General features: G+C 60.8%; 1 protein-coding gene across 8 annotated transcripts in view; it reads left to right on the top strand.

Moving 5' to 3' along the window:
- Nucleotides 1–23518, top strand: part of DLG3 (discs large MAGUK scaffold protein 3) — a 70903-nt gene extending 47385 nt beyond the window's left edge. For 4 of the 8 annotated variants that reach the window (XM_061446312.1, XM_061446308.1, XM_061446304.1 and 1 more), the window contains 18 exons: nt 451–575; nt 994–1163; nt 1460–1596; nt 1815–1959; nt 2103–2262; nt 4432–4588; nt 4820–4922; nt 9570–9684; nt 13103–13279; nt 13908–13983; nt 14554–14653; nt 17070–17111; nt 17638–17688; nt 18215–18316; nt 18424–18596; nt 18823–18932; nt 19597–19688; nt 21053–23518. In XM_061446312.1, the coding sequence (XP_061302296.1) occupies nt 451–575; nt 994–1163; nt 1460–1596; nt 1815–1959; nt 2103–2262; nt 4432–4588; nt 4820–4922; nt 9570–9684; nt 13103–13279; nt 13908–13983; nt 14554–14653; nt 17070–17111; nt 17638–17688; nt 18215–18316; nt 18424–18596; nt 18823–18932; nt 19597–19688; nt 21053–21159 (2142 nt within the window). In that variant the 3' untranslated portion in view covers nt 21160–23518. Of the gene's footprint in view, nt 1–450; nt 576–993; nt 1164–1459; nt 1597–1814; nt 1960–2102; nt 2263–4431; nt 4589–4819; nt 4923–5069; nt 5162–8989; nt 9113–9569; nt 9685–13102; nt 13280–13907; nt 13984–14553; nt 14654–16145; nt 16192–17069; nt 17112–17637; nt 17689–18214; nt 18317–18423; nt 18597–18822; nt 18933–19596; nt 19689–21052 lie in introns of those variants that run through there. The other 4 variants (XM_061446305.1, XM_061446307.1, XM_061446309.1 and 1 more) reach the window with 3 other exon arrangements.
- Nucleotides 23519–23992: the final 474 nt, after the last annotated feature.

The following is a 23992-nucleotide window of genomic DNA, read 5'->3' on the forward strand; positions in this document are numbered from 1 at the left end:
AATCCCTTCACAGTTTGGCATCAGCACTGGAGTCGGCTCCGTGCCGGGGCTACATCCCAGGGGCAGGGGTGGGCTGCTGGGCACTGGAACCAGCCCCTCTGCTCGGCGCGCTGCAGCGCTGTGGCTCTGCTGGGGAACAGCCAGCGAGGGGAGGTTTTCTCCCCTTGCCAAGGACCACCCCCTCCCAGCTCCCCGCCTGCCTCAGCCTCTCTCGGCAGATGTGGTGGCGAGGGAGGTCCTGGCGGCTCCCACTCTCCGGCTCCATCTGCTCCGCGCTGCCGCACCGAGCGCCTCGGCCGAGCGTGCCGGCGCCCTGCGGCCACGCACCCCTCTGCGTGCCCCGGGAGCCGCGGGTGCTGCAGGGGCTCCACGGCCTGGGCAGCCGCTGCCGGTGGGAGGACCAGAGCAGGGGGCGCCCACGGGGAACGACGGGTGTGTGACTGCCCACAGGGGAACTCCGGCCTCGGCTTCAGCATAGCGGGAGGCATCGACAACCCCCACATTCCAGATGACCCGGGCATCTTCATCACCAAAATCATCCCTGGGGGAGCCGCAGCCATGGACGGCCGTCTGGGGTAAGTACCAGGCCAGGGGAGCAGCCCCGTCTGGGTATCAATCACCCCGGATCTCCCCAGGGACCCTCTAGGCAGCTCCTGCCCCACTCCCCTCCCATGGTCCATTCCCCACAGGGAATGGTCCCCTGTCACCAGCCTCCTGTCTGTAGTCATCCCTCCTCCTCTTCCTGCGCCAGGCTCCTGCTCCCATCTTTCCCTCCGTAGCCCCAGCCCCAGCCTCAGCCTTTCCCTTCACCTTTCATCTCCATCAGGGTGGACCAGCCCTGCTGCCTCCCCCTTTCACCCTGGGATTCGGGATCTGGCCAGCTGGAGCATCTCAGGGGTGTGCGTGGATGGAGGAGGGTGGCAGGGGTGTCAGGAGGAGGGGGCTCGGGCTGGTGGTTCCCCAGGGAAGCCAAGGGCCACCCTGTGCCCACAGGGTGAACGACTGCGTGCTGCGGGTGAACGACGTGGACGTGTCCGAGGTGGTGCACAGCAAAGCAGTGGAGGCCCTGAAGGAAGCGGGCCCCGTGGTGCGGCTCGTGGTGCGCCGCCGGCAGCCCCCACCAGAGACCATCATGGAGGTCAACCTGATGAAGGGCCCCAAAGGTGAACCCCTCACTCGTCTCTCAGGACCAGGGACGGTCTGGGGTCACCCCTCAGTGTGGGATGCCGTGGGGAATATGGGAGGCAAGGTGGCGCTGCCATGGTGCAGGGTGCCATAGGGTGGATGCTGTGGGGCACAGTGTATGAGGCAGCCCCACAGTGCAGTGCATGATGGCTGGGCTGGCCCATTGCTGGGTTAGCGGCAGGGTGGGAAGCGCAGTGAGGCAGAGGGGCTGTGATGCCAGCCCAGATCTCCGTCCATCTGCCTGTCTCTCACCTGCCCTCTCACTTCCCTCAAGGCCTGGGGTTCAGCATCGCCGGGGGCATCGGGAACCAGCACATCCCCGGGGACAACAGCATCTACATCACCAAGATCATCGAGGGAGGTGCTGCCCAGAAGGACGGGCGCCTCCAGATCGGGGACCGGCTGCTCGCGGTAAGCCCCATGCCGCAGCCTTCACGGTGCCGGTCCTGACCTGGCATTCCTTCTGATGGCAGCCTCATGCCCCTGCCAGGGGACATCTGAGCTGGGGATAAACCATGGAGATGGGGCTGTGCCTCCAGAGCTACTGCAGAAAACTGCTTCTACCCACTGCTGCCTGCCCCCTGCCTGCCCCCCTGCCTGCAACTCACACAGCCCCTTCCCTCCGGCAGGTGAACAACACGAACCTGCAGGACGTGCGGCACGAGGAGGCGGTGGCCGCCCTGAAGAACACCTCTGACATGGTGTACCTGAAGGTGGCCAAGCCTGGCAACATCCACCTCAACGACATGTACGCGCCCCCCGACTACGCCAGCAGTACGTACGGCGCTGGCCACTGCTGCGGCACCGGGCACCGCGGGGCCGGGGGGATGGAGCGTGCTGGGGCGATGCTGGGCTGGTCTCCGCTTCCATGTCTGAGGGTGGATTTCAGCCCCTGATGCCCTTCTCCTCTCCCACAGCCTTCTCAGCACTGGCTGACAACCACATAAGCCATAACTCCAGTATGGGCTACCTGGGCAGCATGGAGAGCAAACCTGCCTACCCTGTCCCCCAGCAGGTGACTCCATCTCGGTACTCGCCTATCCCTCGGCACATGATTGGGGATGATGACTTCACCAGGTAAGTACCAGGCATGAGCATCCCTAATCTCTGCTCCTTCTCTTTCCCTCTCTTTCCCTCTCTGGCTGCTTGACCTCATCCCTGCTGCTTTTGCAGCCCCAGCTGAAAGCCTGTCTGTGGGTGCACAGCGCAGAGCTTGGGGCCCAGCAGTGAGCTCCAGCCCTGTGTGTCCCTCAGCCGTTCCTCCTGCTCCTCCCTGAGCTCTGTGCAAGGCACTTCAGCTCCCTTCTCTTACTTGTTTTACAATAGCTGGAACAGTGTCCCAGCTGAGCTGTGCTGGGGACAAAGGGCTCAGGGGCACACAGCTCCAGATATGAACCCTCACTGAGGGCATCCCAAACCTCCTTGCACTGACTGCCAGAAGCACAGCCCTCTTTTCCCTACTAGCACCATTTACGCTGCATGAGCAGGTCTGTTTCCTGAACCCAGGAAATAGAGAGGAGCACGTTGTTCTGAGCCTAAATGCAGAGTAAAACTTCTCCAAAGCTTCGTGCTGAGGACAGGAAAGTGAGACCTCTCTGGTTGTGCTCTGCTTGCCTGACCCACAGCTTTCCCTCTCTACAAAAGGAGGTTTTAGTGAGGTAGGGTTGGTTTCTGCTCCCAAGGAACAAGGGATGGGACAAGAGGAAACGGCCTCAAGCTGCAGCAGGGCAGGTTTAGATGGAGCTGAGGAACAATTCCTGCCCCAGAGGGTGCTCAGGCATTGGAACAGGCTGCCCAGGGCAGGGCTGCAGTCACCGTCCCTGCAAGGGTTCACACCCCGTGGAGATGAGGCCTCAGTGCCATGGGTTAGGGGTGGCCTTGGCAGAGCTGGAGTAAGGGTTGGAGTGGATGAGTTTAAAGGGCTTTTCCATCCCGGTTGATTCTATGACTCTGGATCTATGGCAATGGCGCTGTGGTGGCCCTGGTGCAGGACGTGCTGGCAGCCACTAGAGGATGGTGCTGCCGTGCCCAGGCCCCTTTTGTCGCTGCTCGGCCACTGTCCCCCCCACAGTCCCCTGCCATCGGACAGGGGACAGGTTCACAGCCTGCGGTAGGCACAGCACTTTCCTCACCCATCCCATCCCCGCACTGAATACCTCCTGTGCCCCACTGAGCCCCAGAAGACAGCTTCATCATAGCGGCTTTGTTTAGTCATGCATCACCAAGACTGTTGCAATGAGACCAGTGAGGTCCAAATGCATCGTACTGGTGTGGGGAAGACCAGTGACACGCCTAGGAAAGGAGCTATCTCCCAGGAGGCTCCTACCAGCCATTCCTGAAGGAGAAGTAGACTTCCAGGCCTGGATCCAGTTTCCTGCAGTAAATCCTGCACCCATGAAAGTACCAAAGCCTTATCCCATCTGTACAGGTGACAGCAGTGACGCCCAGCCTGGCCTGGCGTGTTGCAAAGGATGTTTTCTTGCTTCAGTGACCTGGGAGCACGCTGCCAGCCTTCAGGACTTCATGCTGCCTGCTTGGCCATATCTTATTCCCCAAGATTCCTGATCTGCTTGTGCGCCTGAGCCCCATTCCTTCTCTGTGTGTTGCCAGCCCACCACAGTGGGTGTCCTGATGGTCCCCAGTGTCATGTTGGCTGCAGTCATCACCAGCCTGTACTGGCATCATTGAGTCTTTCTTATTTTAATGCCATGCTTGATCTGGGAGCTTCCATTGTTCCTATCAGAGCTGCTTTTTCTTTTTCCCAGGATTTTTGTGATTCCAGGCAGCCTTCCTGCCTTTGCCTGCCTGTTGTTTGAGCTGTGAAAGGATTAAGTCATCATCGAAAAATGCAGGACCTGTGTTGTGGGGACTGTGGGGTGCAGGCACACGCGTTGTGCTGCAGGGGTGCAGATGGGCTCGATCCCCCCCGTCCCGGCACAGCCACGCCGCTCCCAGTGCCCAGGCTTGCAGCATCTGGTGCCACCTCTCAACCCCATGGTCCTGTGCATGATTTAACATGGATGCTCTGTCTCCACCCATGCTCAGTCTCCTGTCACTCGTGCTGTTGCCCACACCTCTCCTGGTTTACCATCACCTCCTCGGTGCCAAGGGCTGCATCACGCCGGGTTGCACTTGGGATGACTCCATCCCTGCTGGTGTGCCGGAAAGCCTGAGCACAGCTGACCCTGTCACCAGCTTCACTGCTCTTTGCCCTGATGTCTCCCTGTCCCACGTCTGTCCTTCCAGGGAGCCCCGGAAAATCATCCTGCATAAAGGCTCCACCGGCCTGGGCTTCAACATCGTCGGAGGGGAGGATGGCGAAGGCATCTTCGTGTCCTTCATCCTGGCTGGAGGCCCGGCCGACCTCAGTGGGGAGCTGCGGAGGGGAGACCGCATCCTCTCGGTAAGTGCCCCCGGCCTGCCCCAGCCCCGGGGACACCGGCACAACGGCGCGGCAGGGCCAGGGTGGGTTTGACCCCTGGGTGCCACGGCTGGGACCGGCCGGCTCGGGAGCTGTCCTGCGGCGCAGCGGGCGCTGCCCGGCGGGCGGGTCCCGGGGTTCACCCGCGTGACGAGGGGGCGGTGCCGGGCGGTGCGAGCCCTGCGCTGCAGCGGAGCCGCTTTGTCCCGGCAGGTGAACGGCGTCAACCTCCGCAACGCGACCCACGAGCAGGCGGCGGCGGCGCTGAAGCGCGCGGGGCAGACGGTGACCATCGTGGCTCAGTACCGGCCCGAGGGTACGGACCGCGGCAGGGGGCGGGGCGGGGCAGGGGGCGGGGCATGCGGACGAGGGGGCGTGGAGCCCGCTGGCGCGCGGGCCCGGAGGCTGGATAGTAGCGCAGATTGACGAGGGGCGGAGCCTGGGGGGGCGTGGCTGTCGCTGATTGGCCGGCGCGGCGGGGGGGGGCGGGGCGGTGGCGTCCCGCCGGCGGTGCGTGCGCGGCTTTGTGCGCGGCCGGGCGGCTCCGGGGCTCAGGTGAGCGTGGTCCCGGCGGCTCCGGGCTCGGCCCCTCCCGTCCCGGGGCTGCGGCGCCGGGCGGGGCTCCGGGGGGGTCTGGCGGGCCCGGGGCACCGAGCGGCTCCGCTCCGTGGGGTCCCGCGGGCCTCGCTGGGGGCCCGGGGCGGGGGCTCCCCAGGGGACCGCGGATGCGGCGGCCGCCCCTCGTCCTGGGAGCGCGGTGGGCTCTGGGGACCTCCCGCTGTGACCGCGGGGCCGGCGGCGCTGCGACCGGCGCCTCGGTGCTGGGAGCGGGCTCGTGCGCTGCTCCGAGCATCCTTCCTGCTGTGCGGCCCCGGAGCTACCGGGCACCACCTCCGGCCTGCAGCTCCGTCCGCCAAGGTGCCGGGGGCCTGTGGTGCCCCGAGGGGCAGCCCGTGGCCGCGCGGGCGAGCTGGCAGCTGCCTGAGGATCCCCCGAGCTGGCGGGGCTGGGGTGTCCCAGGGGACGGCCCCTACAGGCCATGGGCCCGGAGCTGCGGCCGCGCCGCTGCCGTGTCCGAGAGGCGCCGTGCTGGGTGCAGCGATTCGAGTCGCTCCCGGGCCCCACTGGTTTGTTCCCCGGCAGCTCTCGTCCTCTCCTGCCAGGCCATTCTGCTGCTTTTCGTGTGCCCGGGCAGTGCCCCGTGTGTCCCTGTCTCTGCTGGTTCTTCTCCATCCCATGGCGGAGGCCACTGGGGCATGGAGCCCGTGGTGCCGCCTGGGGTGTGCTGAAGGTGTGGGGTTTGTTTGGTTTGGCGTGGGGTTTTTTCTCTTTCTTTTTTTCCAGGAAGCACTTCTTGCTTGTCTATCTCTGGCTCCTTTTGCCACTCGAGCCTTGGCAAAGACACCAACCAAGAGTGCTTCCTAAATGTCACACAGGACAAAGTGGTTTTAAACCCCTGTAGACCAGGGCTGAAATGTCAGTGCTTTGCAGTCGGTGGCTTTCCAGGTCTGCGATGGTTCCTGGCACATGTGGGCAGCAGCACCCTGGGGGCAGCCCTCCCAGGAGACAGTGGTGCTGCTGTGACACTTAGAATGTTGTGTCTTGGGAGTATACCTCGGCACTCTGGAGGCTCAGAGGCCTGGGAGCCAAGGGAAAGGTCTTCCTGGTGTGTGCCCCTTGAGCAGGTGAGGCTGAGTCCCCTTGAGGGGATGTGAGCTCCCAGGTGTTTGCCTTTCTATGTGGATCATGTCTGTGGAAAAGAGCAGGAGAGCTGGATTATAGAGTGCTCAGAAGGAGGAGATGCTGGTAGAAAGTGGCTTTGCCTTTGCTAGCAGGGAGGAACTTCTCAGAGGATGGCATCTTGTCTCTTTACACATGAGCCCAGACGGGGCTTTGCCTGTGGGGTGCTGGTTGGGCATTGGAACAGGCTGCCCAGGGCAGGGCTGCAGTCACCGTCCCTGCAAGTGTTCACACACTGTGGAGCCGAGGCCTCGGTGCCATGGGTTAGTAGTGGCCTTGGCAGTGCTGGGAACGGTTGGACTAGAGGAGCTGAAAGGGCTTTTCCAACCTGGTTGACTCTGAGTGCACAAGTGCTCTGCATCTGGCCTCTCGGGTCCTGAGGGAGCAGAGAGGCTGCTTGCACAGGTCTTGGGGAATGAGACCTCCCTGTGGCAGGCACTAGGAGGGGAAACAAGCAAAGACAAAGGCAGGGAAGGACAGAAAGAGGAGCTGCATCCTGCCTGGTGCAGAGCTGCTGCTGCAGGCCATCAAGGAGGAGCAGGCTGCTCTCTGTGACAGTGCCTCTGAGCAGTTGTGAGCACTTCTCTCTGAGCACTTCTCTCTCTGACCTTTCTCTGCCACTATCACAAGTCCTCGTGTTTGGCAGTTCCCTCTCCTCGTGCCCCACAGAGCCTTGGTATTCCTCACCTGAGAAGAGAAAAACTTGCAGGATAGCATTTCTCTGAGCAGCCTCTCAAAGGGAAGTGCCAGGACCATGTAGTGACTTCTGAGAGCCTCCAAGCTTTCCCCATGGCCATGCTTCACTCTCAAACCCTACCCATCCATGAGCCTGTGCCTGCACATGGGTGCCATGTCTGTACTTTAACCCCACAGCACGAAGGTGTGTGGGTTCAGGGTGGGGAAATGCTGTGCTGGGGGGAAAGATGGAGCTGGGGTAGTGTATGCAGGTGGAGCCTGTGGCCAGGCATCCCTGGGCAATGCTGACGGCCTGGCTGGGGGCAGGCGTGTTGCACACCTGAGAGAGCTGGGCATGGGAATGAGGCTTCATCATAGAATGGTTTGTGTTGGAAGGGACCTTAACCCCCTCCAGCTCCAACCCCTGCCACAGGCAGGGACCCCTTCCACTAGAGCAGCTTGCTCCGAGCCCTGTGCTGGATCAGTCCATCTGCAACCTGGGCAGTGCAGAGTGGCTGAGGGTGGAGCAGGGTTTCTATGGAGCTGCCCATGGGCGCAGCACGCGTCCCATCCCTCCTGGCACGTGGCATGGAGCCGCCGTGGCACCGCTGCAGGAGGTGCCCGGTCACCTGCTGCATATTTGTCAGTCTTGATAAGCGTGTCCTGAGCGCGACCGGCTCCTGGGTCCCGTGGGAATGCAAGGAGGTGGGGATCAGCCCTGCCTCACCTCTGCAGGACATCTCCTTCCAGGCCATGGAGGCAAAGAGGCTGTGAGCCAGGGAGCAGAGGCAGGAGCGCTGCTTGCTGGGGTTTATCTGCTGGTGACTGCTTGGAAGCTGCTCCAGTGTGCGGATGAGGGGAGGTGGCAGCGGGGAGCATCCCGTGCTTGCTGCTGGGGTAGCTCTGCCTCCCCCATGCTGAGGTTTGCTTTCCGGGCTGGCTGCCCTGTCCTGTGTCCTCCGCAGTCAGAGCAAGCACATGTTGGGAGCTTCTTGGAGACCCTTCCTCAGAGACCCTTTGTTCTCTGGAGCAGAAAGCCTGAGCAGCCCCTGTGTCCAGCTGTACCTGCTTCTGGAGCATGCTCCTCTGGGATGTGGGACATCCTGGGACAGGATGAGCTCTGCTGCAGATGCTCTGATTAGCCCTGTGTGAGGTGAGAGGTGTGCGGTGACTCTCACCTCCCCTGCCGGGAGCTCCATCGAACCCTGCTGCTGCTTTGGTGTCGCACTTCTCTTTGCCTATAGAAGAAACCTTGTCCCTGGCTGGCCGCTTCTGTTTCCTCCGCGTGCGGGGAGGCCGGCCAGGCAGTGCGCACCCATGGGGTGGCTGGGGTCTGGTGACCGTGCTCAGTGTGTGGCACCCCTGACGTCCCATGGCAGGGACGGGGCTTCCCACGGAGCCTGTCTGCGCTCGGCAGGTCCCGTGTCTGTCACCCAGCGGGGGGGGTTCCAGTCTTGAAGCAGAATCGGGTCTCTGGGGGTTGGGTGCAGGAGGCGGACGCTCAGGCAGGTCTGGCTGCAGGCGTAAGGGCTGGAGAGGCCGGAAGCAGGGGCCGGCTCTCAAGCGCAGCCCACAGCGCATTCCTGAGCCTCGCTGTTCCCGTGCGTGCTGCAGCTTCTGCAGGCCCGGCAGCAGCGAGCCCAGCCCCTCTGCTGGGGCTCCGCGCACTTGCCTCTGCTCCTGAGCCGCTGTGCTGCTGCCTGCCAAACCGCAGCTGAGCCCTTGGGCTGTGGGCAAGGCTTCTCTAGGCCAGTCTTACAGCAGGGATGAGGCCGGTAGCCGCGCTGGGACACGGGGCTGGAGCCATGGGATGCTAGGGCAGCAGCCTCAAGGGTCCCGGCGCCGGGTGAGCTGTGCCGGTGCCGGCAGCCTCCCTGGGCTGCTCCATGCCCAGCAAACGTTCCCTGGCCAGCCCTGGGTAAGCAGAGCTGGTGCCTCCACCCTCAGCCCGACCTTTACACAGGCTGAAGGTCGGGCTGGCGCGGCGGCAGGCGCCGGCGTGGAGGCTGCTCCCATCCAGGCGCCCAGCAACAGCTTCCGGAGGGTCCTGGCTCCGTCTGGGTCTCTGCCACGGGGATGTAGGAGGAAAAGGTGAATTCCTTCTCCCTGCTCCCCTCCCACGGGCCAGGCCCGTGCTCTGCGTCCCCCCTGCCCGTGCCTGCTGGGCAGAGGTGGTTGTGAGCGCTGCGGTTGTGCCGTGCTGCTGCAGCCAGAGGGTGACTGGGTCCTGGGGCAGGGGGGAAGCGTCTCCTTTGTCTCTGCAGGTTTTGAACTGCTCTGTGGGTCAGTGGCTTGCGGAGCCCTGCCTGGTGCTCCCTTGCTGTGGTGGTGGAGGGCTCGGCACCCCTGGCCTGAGCTGCTCCTGCCAGGGTTTGGGTCTGATGCAGTGCCTGGACTCTCCTGGGGTGCTGCGGCCTCTTTGGCATCATGCAGGGGTGGGCACAGGCTCATGGTGCGATGCCCATGGATGGGCTCGAATGGCCTCTGTCGGCACTCACCGATATGGGGGCAGCTCCTGCCTGCACTGACCCCTCCTCTCTCCCTGCAGAGTACAGCCGCTTCGAGTCGAAGATCCACGACCTGAGGGAGCAGATGATGAACAGCAGCATGAGCTCCGGCTCCGGCTCACTGCGGACCAGCGAGAAGAGATCTCTCTACGTCCGGTAAGGCTCAGCCACTCCTGCCTCCCCCCTTGCTCCAGGCAGCCAAAGGCGGGTGAGATGGTGCATCCATCCCCACCGCGCAGGATGCAGGGTGGGATGGTTCAGCCTCTGGGCAAGTGTTTCAGAGGCCAAGGAAGCAAGTGTGATAGAGGCATCGAGGGGCCCAGAGGGTGCAGCAAGGAGAGCAGTGCTTCTGCACCGGTTTTCTGGGACTGGGTGCTCTGCACTGGATTGCCTCTTCTGGGGCTGCTCTGCTTTGGGAAGTGCTGGTGTTTCTACAGAGCCCTGGGCAGCTGCTGGCCAGGCTGACCCACTGGGAACCACTGGGAAATGAAAAAACTCTGGACATCCAATGCTGCTTCTGCCCCATGCAGCTTGGGGCAGCATCTGGGGTGCTCTCCTTGAATCAATCCCTGTAACAGGCTTCTCCCCATTTCCTCCCACCATTCCTGCAGCAGGATCTGGCAGGAGGGGAGATGAGCTCTTAGGAGGATTATTGCTCTGAGCCCTCAATGCGTGCTTGGTGCTGAGCCAGACGCAGGGCAGGCAGCGGTCGAGCAGCTCTGACTGCTGCATCCTGCACCCTGCTCGCTGCCTGCCTCCTGCCACCAGCACGAGTGGGGTGGCAGCTAATGAGTAATTCTAACTGGGTAATTAAAATAATCCTGTAAATCCTCCTCTGCCCAGGCTGTTGCAGGTGGGGGCTGGCAGACACAGGGGATGCCTCTTCTTCCCTGTGAGAAGGGTGACAAGGGGTGAGGCAGCATCAGCCTCAGCCTGCATCTCCCACTGCATGGCTGGATGCTCCATACAGAGGGGCTTCAGGCTGTTGCTGGATCTAATACAAGCCTGTTCTGGCAGGAGGGGAGAGCTGCACTCTGAATTGCTGCAATCCACCACTTCCTGTGGGGCTTTGCAGGCGTTTTGCTCCATTTAGCATCTGAGGGCTCTGTGCTGGGGTGCGCAATGAGCCGGGTACCATGCTGAATAAACATCATCTCGCTAGTCCTGTCCTTGCTCCCCTGCTGTCTCATGAACAGCCTTGTGGGTGGAGCAGGGTTTAGTCTGGGTCCATCTTGACTGGAGCCTGTGAGGCTTCTGTTCTCTGCCTGTGCGTGTGCTGCGTGGATCGGGGCATGCCTGCGAGCCAGAGAGCTCCTGCTGCCTCCAGGCTGCTCGTAGCCCCTTGCATCTCTTGGTGCGTCTCTCCACGTGGGTTTGGTGGCCTCCCCAGCACTGCATCCCCTCATGTACAGCTTCAGACGGAGGCTGGGCAGTGCCTTGCTGAGGGGGTGATCCCAGGGGAGAGCTTTACCCCAGCACGGCCCTTCCCATGCCTCCTGGTCTCTGTGGCTGCGCACCCTGCAGGGTGCTGGTGCTCCCCGCAGCGCCTGGGCTGCCCGGCTCCCCTGGGCGGGGTGGTTTCGAGCACGGTTTACCCGAAACCAGCTTTGCTGCTGCGCTGTGGCCAGGACACCAATTACAGGACAGAACTGCTTGAGTCAGCCCCGCGCCGCTCTGTGGCACCCTGCGTGCCGGAGCTGGGCACCCCGGTGCTGCTGGAGCCGGCTGGAGGTGCCGGTGCTCGTGGTGTGCTCTGGAGCTGCAGCAGCGCAGCACGGGCAGGAATGAGGCAGGTTCAGTGCCGCCTGCCTGTGCCGCAGCAGGGCAGAGTCCGCTGGCACCGGGGCCGTGCCGCGTGGGGATGGGGTGAGGTGGGCATTGTGCCAGGGCACCAGGAGGGTGCTGTGGGAGTCCCTGGCGCGGCTCTGCTGCCCGCCAGCCAAACTGTCTGCTCACCTGGCTGCTTCTGTGTGCTGCGAGCAGAGCAGAGCAATCACGCTGCTGCCTGGCCCTTGCACCCTGTGTGCCGCAGGGAGCATCCAGCCACGGCGCGTCCTGGGTGCATGGTTTGGGGCTTGTCTGCAGGAGCATCGTGCCTTGGGGAAGTGAATGCTTTGTGCATCAGCTTTGCAGGGGCATGACCCCTGCGCAGACCTTGCTGTGCTGCCCTGGGATGCCGGTGGCTGCTGGAGGAGGAGGCAGGAGCTGCGGGGCCGGCGCTGCTCTGCAGGACAGGGTGTGGGCAGGTGCCCTGCAGCCAGCCTGCTTGGAACCGGCCTGACCAGTTCCCGGGGCCTTGGCTCCTGCTTTGCTTGCTGGCTCTGGCCTCGCGGGGGCCTCCCAGCCATGCACAGCCTTATCTTTTGGCCAGGAGCTGCCTGCGAGGGTTGCTTACCTGCAGCAAAGCACCCTGTGGCGCTTGGGTGTGGAGGGTCTGAGCGGGAGAGCTGCTCCAGCCCTGAGCGAGCTGGGAGAGGGGGAGTGAGCTGGTGGCTGAATGTGTGTGCACATGGGGCTGCATCAGCTCTTGTCCAAAGAGCATCCCCTCTTCTCCTCCCCATTTAAGACTGGCTGCACTGGACGTTGAACAGTCCCAAGAAGCCTAAAAGGTTCCATTGGCCCACGCTCCCCTGGCAGCGCTGGAGCAGGGCTTGCACCTGAAGAAGGTCCCTCCACAGAACATGACCCACAGTCCCTGGTCCTTCCCTTTGCACCGTGTGCTTTCAGGCCCGCTTACGAGTGCAGTGAGCACAGCAGAGGGCCCCTCCTGGCTGAGGAAGGCTCATCAAGGCCAGCATTCAGCCAGCAGCCAGTGTCTGTGGAGCCTGGGCTGGAGGCAAGCGGGGCCCTTGTCCCAGGAGGAAACAGAGGGGTTGTGCTGCCCTCAGTGGTGCTGGTAGTGACTGTTCCCTTGGTTTGCCTGGCTGCAAAGTCGCTATTGCAAGGCAGACACTGAGATCTGACATTAGTGGAATGAATTGCGTATGAAACCACTGGGAGCAGCTTGTGCATATGAGCTGCAGTGGGGCGTGCGATGGAGCCTGTGCAGGGAGGCTGTTAGTGCTCCTGGAGTGAAAACCCAAGAATGAGCCTTTTCTGGGGCTGGTTGGTTTAATACAGAAGATAATTTTAAACTAAATAAACCGTTCTTGGGGGAAGTACTTGGGAGTCTGAAAAGGATCAGTTGTGGAAGCAGCTGTGTGTGTACCCTCAGCTGTGTTCCTGGGCTCTGGACTAATGTAGCTCTGGACATATCCCTGGAGAGGGACTTTGGACCAGGGCCTGCAGGGACAGGCCAAGGGGAATGGCTTTAACCTGCCCGAGGGGAGACTGAGCTGAGCTCTTAGGCAGAAGCTCTTCCCTGTGAGGGTGCTGAGGCGCTGGCACAGGGTGCCCAGAGAAGCTGTGGCTGCCCCATCCCTGGCAGTGTTCAAGGGCAGGTTGGACACAGGGGCTTGGAGCAAGCTGCTCCAGTGGAAGGGGTCCCTGCCCGTGGCAGGGGTTGGAGCTGGGGGAGTTTTAAGGTCCCTTCAGCACAAACCTTCCCATGATTCTGTGATCTCCTCCTCTGCAGAGCCCTGTTTGACTATGACCGGACCCGGGACAGTTGCTTGCCCAGCCAGGGGCTCAGCTTCTCCTATGGGGACATCCTGCATGTCATCAATGCCTCCGACGACGAGTGGTGGCAAGCCAGGCTGGTCACTCCGCACGGTGAGAGCGAGCAGATCGGGGTCATCCCCAGCAAGAAGAGGTGAGTTCCGTCAGCAGGAGCGGTCGCACCGGTGCTTCCTGGAGCCCCGCAGCCCTCGGGCCTCTGCTCAGGGTGGGCTCTTGCTGTGGTCCCAGCCCTCTGTGGCTGTGCAGCCTGAGGGCACCCTGGCTGCGGGCTGGGGTGTGCAGGCGTCCTGTAAAGCTGGGGGAGATGCCAGGGAGGAGGGGAGCGCTCAGCCCCTGCTGTGGTCCTGTGGGGATGGAGAGCCGGTGTTGGCCAGGCTGGGGCTCCAAGTGAGGGCAAAGTCACAGACTCGGGCTGCTCCTTGCAACCTCTGACAACCTGCCTGGCTCTGCAAGCCAGGTCCCATGGGATGGGAAGTCACAGGGAGCAGAGGAACTGGCTGCCTTTGCCTTCAGGTCTGCAGTGCCAGACCCACCTCTGTCCTCCATCCCATCCCTCATAGGAAGCCTGGCTTGTCCTCATTCCTGCTCCCGCAGACACTGGTCTTGGCAGCTCCACATCCATCCCTCTCAGGGAAGGAGCAGCCCTTTGTCAATAGGGCCACCACCCGAGGGTGCACAGAGCCACCTGGGGAGCCAAGTGGGCAACACAGAGGCTGCCCACATGGGACTAGCAGCTCTTTTTGCCCTTTAACTTTGATTAGGGTGGAAAAGAAAGAGAGAGCGCGGTTGAAAACGGTGAAGTTCCACGCCAGGACTGGCATGATTGAGTCTAACAGGGTAAGTGCCAAGCTAGGGCTCAGTGGGGCACCCAGAGCTGGGAGCTAGTGATGGCAGCCGGAGCTCCCAGTGGGGCGGCTGGAACAATCCCAAAGAGCAGCACTGAACCTGCCCCAGAGCTGCATGTGCTTGTCGTGAATCCTCTGTGGCTGCAGGGGGTGAGCAGAGGAGCCCAGGACGTGTGTGAGCGCTGGGGAAGGAGCCCTTGTTGCAGTGGTGGTGGAGCAGAGCCCGTCCCACTGTGGCCCATGGCTAGGGGCTGACTGCAGGCAGCTCATACGGGTGAAGGCAGCTGTCCTCACCCCTCACACAGGGTGCTTCGTGAGTGGACAAGGAAGGGAGAACGGCCTGGCTACCCCTGCAGAGCTGCTCATTGCCTGTCGGCTTCCCAGCATCCCTACCACGTTTTCTCCATGCTTATTTTTTTTCCTGCATTACAGTTTTCATGTAATCTCCATTATTCCATTGAGGGTGTCCGCCCTGACCCAGCTCCTCATCGTCTCTTCATTTTAATTTCCCCCCGTGTTAAACACCGCTGTTTTCTCTGTCCTCCATCTCCATGTTCTTCAGTCGATCAAAACGAAACGTAAAAAGAGTTTCCGCCTCTCTCGAAAGTTTCCATTTTACAAGAGCAAAGAGAACCTGGCCCAGGAGAGCAGCAGACAGGAACGTAAGTAGCAGCTGGCCAGAGAGGGCAATGCAGCCCTCAGGTCCCCTACCTCGGGGGAAGAGGTGTCCTTAGCCAGGGGTCCCGGCCGCTCCGCAGCCACGCGGCACCAGAGACGGAGCGGAGCTGGAACGGACACACAGCTGCAGGCTGGCGCTCTCTTTCTCTCTCTCATGTTCAGTGTCTTCATCCTTTCATCCAGCCTCACACCCGCCTGACCTCCCTCCGCCTCCCGCTGCCCTCCCCTCCGCTGCGGGCTCTGCTCCCTCCCTCTGCCCACCATGGGCTCTCCTGTCCTGTCCTGTCCTCAGCTGCCGCCTCCTGCAGAGCTGCTCCTGCCCCTGCCAGGCCCGAGGAGCTGCAGGGGTCCCGGCCGCCCTCCCCCAGCTGCCCTAGAAGTGACCTGCACCCCGCACCGCTTCCCAGAGCCCTTCCCTCAGGGCATGGGGGAGCGGAGCCCACCTGCGGCTGAGGCACATCTCCGGTAGCTGCAGACCCTGGCAGCACCCTGGGGCTCCCAGTGAGGGCAGGTTCCCCCCCACCAGCTGGGGCTGCTCACCAAACCCGTGCCTGCTCTTTCCCGATGCTAAACTGCATCCACTCCCTCTGCACGCACCCAGAGCTGCGCTCCTCGCCCCTCAGGGCAGAGGAGCCGGGCTCTGCCCCGGTGCCAGGCAGTGAGCACATCCCCTGCACACCAGTGGCTCTCCTGGGTGTGATGCAGAAGCAGGAGGTTGATGTTGAGCTGCTCCAGGGGCTGCCCAATCCTCTCTGCTGCCCGTGCCAGCCTGGCGCTGGCTTCCAGTGAGCTTAGGAGCCAGCAAGAGCTTCTGGCCTGTGGTAGAGGTTAAGTCTCTGTGCCTGGGTATCTTGTAGTGCCTGGACGTGCTTGGCCTCCAGCCAGCTCCGTGTTGGAGCTGGGGTTCGCTGGGGCTCTGCTTTCAGCCAGTGCAGGGCAGTGACGTACGGCCCAGGGATGGGGCAGGCAGCACTTTGCCAGCCCATGTCACAGTGAGCTCCCCCCTTGTGTTGTGCCGCTGCCCGCCCCAGCTTGCAGCAGGGGGTCCTTGCCCCATGGTCCCACAGCCCGTGGAGCACCGGCTCACACACGTCCCCGCCATGCCCTGCAGGGCAGGCTGTGCCGGGGGCACAGAGCCGCTGCGCCCGCTGCTGGCCCTGCTCCCCAGCCGCTCAGTGCCAGCAGTGCTTCCATGGCCCTCTGCCCGCCCCAGACCCAGGGTGGCCCTTGGGGGTCGTTGGCAGAGGGGTAGGCTCAGTGGGGAGGGGGGTCCAGCCGTGCGAGGCGAGACGTTGGCAGCAGGCTGGTGGTGTCAGCTCTGACTACACTTAACCTCACTTGCAGTTGCAGCTCTGGGCCGTTCTGCACTCCTGTCACTAATGCTGGTCTGGCTCTGTCTCCCCTGTCCCTCTGACTCCCCTCTCCTGCACTCTCTTCTCTTCCCCCTCTCCCCTTTCTCGCTGTCTGTGAAATCAGGACTTCCCTGGGTTAAGTGACGATTATTATGGAGCAAAGAACCTGAGTAAGTGGAATTTGGATGCGCATCGCTCTCTCCGTCGCTGGCATGCCTGGTGGTGCCGGGCACTGCGCTGCCCCGGGACGCTGCGGGGCTGGAGGAGCCACTGCTGCACGTGGGAAGGGACGGGGCCGTTTGCTTGGGATGCTGCTGTGCCCTGAGTGTGCCCAGCAAGGGCTGTGCTGCTCCTCATCTTCCTCTGCTCCTGGCTGGGCTGGCCGCTGGTTGTAGCGCTTGGAGCTGGGGAGCCGCTGCCAGTGCGGGTGGGAGGTGGCCGTGACCACGACAGGTCTGCTCTGAGTGGGGGGTGACGGTGTTTGGAAGTGTTGCTACATCCCCTGGGGCACCATGTACCCAGGGCTGCAGAACGGTGTTGGCAGGAGCCCCTTGGTCCTCCCGGCTGGCTGCGGGTCCAGGGCAGGCAGTGGGCAGCAGACCTGTGGGGCAGTTGCAGCACTGGATCAGCCTGAGCAAGCAAAGCCCCAGACTGTCCCCTCTTGTCACTGTCCTGTCTTTGTGAGTCCCAGCCCCGGGGGTAGGCTCCCTCTTCCCCACTTCTGTGCTGGCATGGAGCTGTGCCTTCCCTGTCCCTGTGTGCATGCTGCACCCGCTCCCCCTGCAGCACCTCCCTGCGCCCTCCCCTCCCTTGGCCTGGGAAGTCCAGCACCAGGATGTGCTGCCCACATGTGTCAGATTGCCCTCTCCTGGTGCCCCGGAGCAGCCGACTGTCCCCTTGCACATCCCTGGTTTCCTAGCAAAGGGTGGGAGATGCTGCCCATGCCCATGCGGGTGCCGGGGTGAGTGTTTGGGGTCAGCGTGCTGGGTGACAACCAGGTGCCTGCTGCCTGTGCCCCTCCTGAAGGGGTGTCTCTGGTTCTTTGCAGAGGGTGTGACGTCCAACACCAGTGACAGCGAGAGCAGCTCCAGTAAGTGCATCCCGCCTGCTCTCCCGGCCCCGTGCCCGTGTGTGTGTGTGTGTGTGTGTGTGATGTGTTGGCACTTCCATCATGTCCTGTCCTGGTGGTGTTTCTGCCCAAATGCTGGTCCTTCCTGCTGGTGACACCCAGATGCTGCAGCCAGGAGGAGCAGGGGTTTGGGGCAGGAGGGATCTTGCCCATTGGTCTCCTGGCTTCAGGGCTCTGCTCCAAGGCTCAGTGGCAGGTTCCCATCCATGGTGGTCCCCACGGTGCCTGCTGTGGGAAGCAACGGCCAGAGGCTGGGTCTGTAGCATGGGTCTGTAGCATAGGTCACGTAGCATCTAAGCCTGTACAAGAGCATGGGGGTCTGGCTGCAGGGAATGCTCACCCTGTCCCTGGCAGCTCCTCTGCAGACCCGCAGCTCATCCACCAGAGCAGATGGAGCATCCCAATGGGCCCCGAGCCTGCAGCAGCGGTGGGGTGGGGGCACTGGGGCTGGGCAGCGCTCACCTGCCTGTTCCCGGCTCTCTTGCAGAAGGACAAGAGGACACCATCCTGTCGTACGAGCCAGTGACGCGGCAAGAAAGTGAGTCCCGGCGCTGAGCTGTGTGTGCCTGCTCCAGCACAGGGGTCCGGTGCCACCTCCTCCGGCACCGCCCCACGGGGCTTTCACTTTGTCATCAGCAGGCAGTGCTTGTGAGCTGCCCGCAGCACCAAGGGAGGGATCCAGAGCTGGACCTGAGCTGGGTTTTAGTCCCCAGCTGAGGACAGGATAACCCTGTCAGGTCCATGCTGCAGAGCAGCTCCCCCGCCCAGAGCTCTCGGCAATTGTCCCTGCTCGATTCTCCATCCCTGCAGGCTCAGTGGTCCCAGCCTCGGTGGCCTCTCCTTGCCAGAAGCTGAACCAGAGCCTTGGGCTCCCCTTGCTCCCCCAGCTCCATGGCACCCTCACCCAGTTGTGTGGCTCCTGCCCTGAGCACGGGAGCAGCTTTGCGGGTCCATGTCCTGGGGACCCAGCGCCTTCCCCGGGGCCACGTGGGTGGCTGGGGTCGGCGGGGAGGGAGGTGTTGGTGGTGACCAGGCGCGGCTCAGGCTGTGGCTCCTGTTGGCAGTTCACTACGCGAGGCCGGTGATCATCCTGGGGCCCACCAAGGACCGGGTCAACGACGACCTCATCTCCGAATTCCCACACAAGTTCGGCTCCTGTGTGCCCCGTAAGTCCCTGCCCGTGCCCGCGCCGCAGGAGGGGAGCAGGGGTGGGAGGGGGCCGGGAGCACGGGGCAGGCATCGCTCGGGCTCACCCCCGATGCCCTCTGCGCAGACACCACCAGGCCCCGGCGTGACAACGAGGTGGACGGGCAGGATTACCACTTCGTCGTGTCCCGGGAGCAGATGGAGAAGGACATCCAGGACAACAAGTTCATAGAGGCTGGGCAGTTCAACGACAACCTCTACGGGACCAGCATCCAGTCAGTGCGGGCAGTGGCGGAGCGGGTGAGTGTCCGGTGGGACCGGGACGTGTCCAGTCCAAACCCAGATGTGCCTGGCAGTTCTCCTCCTCTCCCCTACGTGAGCAGAACCTGAGGCCACTGGGAGCTAGCTCGGCTCTTAGGGCTGGTGTTTCATCTCTGGTCCTCTCTTTTGTAAGCACATCAGAGCAAGCTGCTTTGTGCACTGAGTAGACTGTGTGAGAAACTGATCCTGACTGTCTCCTTTCCAGGGGAAGCACTGCATCCTGGATGTGTCTGGCAATGCTATCAAGAGGTTGCAGCAAGCACAACTTTATCCCATTGCCATTTTCATCAAACCAAAATCCATTGAAGCTCTCATGTAAGTACAGTGCCATGTTCTGTGCCTCTGTTCTGTGCTTCTCCAGGGTGAGCGGTTCTGGCACATCAGGGCTTGGCATTTCTGCTACCTCTGCTCTTGAGAAAGCAGCAGAAGTTGCTGCTGGTGCTGAACTTGTCCCTTGTTAAGAGGAGCTGGGCCATTGCTGTCTCTGTGGTGTCCCTCCACATCTAATGCCATGGTGCATCCAGGCTCCAGGAATTGCTCTGGCTTAAAGCATTTCGTTCGTCCCAGAGAGGGTTATCCATGGGAAATCTAAAGATGTTCCCAAATGTGCCCGGTGTAACCTGAGTACAGCCGGGAGAGGAGTGTGCTCTGTGGGGAGGCTCAGTAGCTAGAGCTGCACTGTGAGATCAGAGGAGACTGCCGGCACCGAGGGGTCTGGGTTTGAGTCCACTCGTGTGCTATGGTGGAACGGGGGGGTGGCGATGGGCAGAGCAGATGGGAGCCAAGGCAGCAAGGAGCGTGTGGGGAAGGGTCCTGCCTGGGGCGCTGGGTGCTGCCTGGGGGCGCTGGGTCCTGCCTGGGGGCACTGGGTCCTGCACAGCTCCTGGTGTCCTGGGGCTTCCCAGGTGCCCCGCTCCGGGGGTGGGTTTGCGGCTGTTCCCCGCTGAGGAGAGCTGAGCTGGTCTCTTGCACGCGGCAGGGAGATGAACCGGAGGCAGACGTATGAACAGGCCAACAAGGTCTTCGACAAAGCCATGAAGCTCGAGCAGGAGTTCGGCGAGTACTTCACAGGTGAGCATCCTGAGCCGGCTCCTGCCGATGGACCTCGTGGTCCAGCAGCTGTGACCTCCCTCGGGCACTGTCCCAACCACAGGGTCACGGGAACGTGTCCAGCTTCATCAAAGCAGGGCAGAAAGGGTGCTTTGCCAGGAGGGCTCTGCCAAGGGCAGCTCCAGGAGCAGGGGATAAGAGTTAAACCAGCTCTGGAGGAGGGGACAAGTCAGGCAGAGCCGGTGAGCGCTCGGTGCCAGCTTTAACAGCATCCCCAAGCCTCCTCCCCAGGCAGGAGAGCACAGCCAGGGCTGAGGGCTGCAGGAAACAGAGCTCCCTGCACGGGGGAAAGGTGTTTTCAGAAGAGAAAAGTGTCGTTTGCAAGAGGAAGGAGGAAACGAGTGACGTGGTGGAGACTGCCCCGAGTGACTGCAGAGCCTCTCCCAAGAGCAGAGCCAGTTCAGCTGGCTTCTGAAGCAGAGGGGCTGCCTGGCACTTTGTGCCTGCAAAGGCGAGTGGCTCATGTCACAGACATCCTTGGGCATTAAGAAACTAACGTCTGCAACATGATTAGATGTGAACAGGGCAGGGAGAGAGGCAGACACTGGTCTGTCACCTTTCCTCCAATGCAGTAACTGTTCCATAGAATCCCAGATGGTTTGTGTTGGAAAGGACGGGACAAGCGGTGGTGGGTTCAAACTGAAACGGGAGATTTAAGTTGATAAAAGGCAGAAGTTCTTCCCCGTGAGGGTGCTGAGGCACTGGCACAGGGTACCCAGAGGAGCTGTGGTCCCCTCCTACCCAAACCATTCTGTGATTCTGTGTGCATCTTCCTCCCTTGTAGGCAGCACAGTGAAGTGCTTTGTGTTGAGCCCGTACTAAGCAGTGGGACTGTTGCTGGTCTTTGTGCAGTTCCCAGCCGCACACTGCCCTTTCCAGGCAGAGAGCACTGCAATTCCCACCTGGCTGCAGAGGAAGCAGCAAACAGGAGGAGCCCTCAGCGGAAGCTGCAGGGGATGAACAGCCCTGCTTGGGGCACACACACGGGCTAATCCAAGCGAGGGTTCCGGTCCCTGCAGCGGCACAGCCGCAGCCCCTGGTGCCCTGGCACCCTTTGCCAAGCTCATTAACTGCCCGCTGTGGAGAGCCCGTCCCAGGAGTGCTCTGCAGAGGGATCAGTTCTCGCTAATCCCCTTGGACACACTGGGTTAACCCCTGGCAGCGGCTCCTCTGGTGTGGGTTGTTCATTCACTCACTGGCCACGCCAGCACCGGCCCCTTCACTGCGGGGCTCACCCTGTACCCCCTGCAGGAGCCCTTCCTTTGGCTGGTGGTGGGGAAGGCACTGCTGGATGCTCAAGCTCTTGCTTGTTCTCTCCTCTCCAGCCATTGTACAAGGAGACTCTCTTGAAGAGATCTACAGCAAAATCAAACAGATCATTGAGGACCAATCCGGGCATTACATCTGGGTCCCGTCCCCAGAGAAACTCTGAAGATGTCCCCCTCCTGCTTCCCTGCGAGCAGAAGATCTCTCAAGTCCCACCTCACCCGAGCCCTCTGCCCCGAGGGGGGGGATATGAAAACTATTCCTGCCCCTTTTTTAGATCGTCGCAAAATTGAGTTTTCTAGTCCTGTTTCTTTTGTTGGGATGAACTCATCTCATTCATCACGTGACTGTTCCCGCTGTTCCTGCATGGACCTTCCCACTGCTCCATTAGAGACAGATGAGAACCCATTCAAGGTCGTTTTTTATTACTATTATTATTATTATTATTATTATTATTAAATCAAGAATCGACATGGGAGGAGGTGGCTGAGGACTAACGTAAGGAACGTAAGGAACAAGTGAAGCGATGGACTCTGAGCACATGAGCTAGTATCGGAGCTCCAGGTGCATTTTTCCAGGTGTGACTGTCGGGCAGCTCTGAACAGTGCGACAGAAAGGCAGCAGAAAGCATTTTATTTATCTGTATATGTAATTTATATATAATATAGAGAGAGATATTATATATATATTATATATATATATGTGGACGTGGACTGGGAAACCGGAGGGACCTCTCGTGAAAGGCACCGCGTTGTTGCAAGGAGCTCTCGGCTCCTGTGCCCCAGCCCTGGGCGAGGGGAGCCCCGTGGGCAGGAGGAGCTCAGCCGGTCCCGGGCGCCTCGGAGGCGGCTCTGGCCGGGGCTGGGTCCAGGTGCATCCGTCACCCTCGGCTCGCGGGGCCGGGGATGCAGAGCAGCACCACGAGGAGCAGCTGCTCCGGAGCCGGCCCCAGCAAGGGAATGGATGATGCTACGTATTAAATTGCACATTGTTTTCCACACCACGTACGTGTTTGCATGAGAGGTTTCCTTTTGGTTCTATTTTTTTAAGCTGATTTTAAACCAAAACCATGTTGTGTTGCTGTGTTGGCTGCTTTTTGGTTTTTGTTTTTTTTTTTCCCACTGTTTCATTTTTTTTCTTGTTAATCATGAACTGAATGGGTATAAAATCAATTTTTTTAACTTACTTTTTTAAACTGGCTCTCTTGTAAATAGAATCCAGAGCGACAATGGTTAGTTAGGAATTACTGTACTGGCCACGTGGAACAAATGTACTGGCTGTCCTGTGTTGCTGTGGGAAACCCGGGACGTTGGGCTGGCCCTGTGCCTGTGGGTGCAGGTGAGGTGACCCCTTCCAGCTTGGGGCAGTGCGCTGGCATTCCCTCTGCATCAGCCACAGGCAGGAAGAGCCGCAGCTGTGCCTTGGACGGACACACACTTCCCACATCAGAAACAGAATCGAAGAGCTGCTTCCCTGCTCTGTGGCACAGTCCCAGCTCTGCAGCCTTCCCAGGGGAAGGTCCATCCCACACAGCAGGGACGGCTCCAGCTGCTTCGGGAGCTGGGGCTCTGCCTCTGCCGCCTGTGCATAAATCCTCCTCCTGACACTGGGCTCTGCTCCCACTCTCAGGGTCCCCTTAGGAGACCAAGCCGGGTGCCCTGTCGGGCAGGGGCTGCAGAGCTGCACCCACTGCTGCACTTGGGGGTTTTCAAGGGAGGCAACTTCGCTGGCCCCGAGCTGAGGAATGTCTGGCTTTGAGGACAGTGGCTTCCACATCATGGGAAGAGCCTTGTGTGAAGCTGTGGGGAAAGCTGCGCAGCCTTGGAAGAAGAGCAGTGTTGGTGGGTACTTGTAGCACAGGGAGAAGAGCTCCCACCTGACAGAGGACCAGTGAATGCTGTTTCTTAGTCACAGTGCCAAGCACCAGAACAGAAGAGGTTACCCTATGAGCAAAGCAGGTAAGTCTTGGTCCATTCTCGCTCCCCTGTTTTACTGGGATAAGTGAGGGGTGCTGGTCCCCATTCCTGGTGGCGGTGGTTATCAGGGTGTCAGTCAGTGCAGGTACGCACAGGCCACAGGAACTGCTGTAGGACTCTGTACAGCCCGGGGAGAAGCTGTTGTTACTTCTCCTGCACCACACGGAGCCATACGGGGACCGAGCTGCTTCCCAGGACACAAAGCGATGCTGCAGGAAAGGAAGATGCTGCTGCTGCTGCGGTGGGACTGACCTTACATGAGGAAACTTGGCAACGGATTCCTGCCCCGCTGGTCCTGCCTCAGCTTCCAGTGTCAGCCCCTGGAGAAGTGGAGAGGGTGAAGCAGAAGCCCTTGAACTGCCAGGGACACCACTCCTGCCTTCATTTTCCTTTTCCTTTTCTTCCTGTCTCCCTCCCATGAAGTCACAAGAAGAGGATGTACTCCATGGCATAGCTGATGGTTTCGAGTCAATCAGGACAACGCTTGTTGGTTACCAGTGCTTCTTCCAAGGAGACGTATATTTTTAATAAACAGAGAGTTACAAAGAACTCTTGAGACCTTCTTGTTGAGTCCTTCACTGGGTGCTGGAGCTGGTTTCTGGTGCTGATCTTAGCAACTCTCCAAGCTGCTCTGTCCATGCAAAGTGGTAACAGTGGCTTAAAACAATAATAAAATGCTTTTTTTTGTAGCGTAAGGTGGTCCCTGAGAACCTGTCTGAAAGGAGATGAGATGGGAAAACCACAAAGGAAGGAATGGGCTTGTCTGCTTATTTACAGCCATAACCAGGCCACTGAAAAGCTCTTCTAGGTGAGTGCTTGTAACACACATTGTCTCTGGTCTCAGACCATAGGTGTATTTTGGGTCAGGGCTTGTCTTTACAAGGGGACTTTTCATCAGGTACTGTAGTGACAGGACAAGAGGTGATGGGTTCAAAGTGAAACAGGGGAGACTGAGATGAGCTTAGGCAGAAGCTCTTCCCTGTGAGGGTGCTGAGGCGCTGGCACAGGGTGCCCAGAGAAGCT

The sequence above is a fragment of the Pezoporus flaviventris genome, unplaced genomic scaffold (assembly GCF_033815535.1).
Source record: "Pezoporus flaviventris isolate CSIRO_AGI_PZ_B2104156 unplaced genomic scaffold, CSIRO_AGI_Pfla_v1 ptg000005l, whole genome shotgun sequence".
Lineage (NCBI taxonomy): Eukaryota > Metazoa > Chordata > Aves > Psittaciformes > Psittacidae > Pezoporus > Pezoporus flaviventris.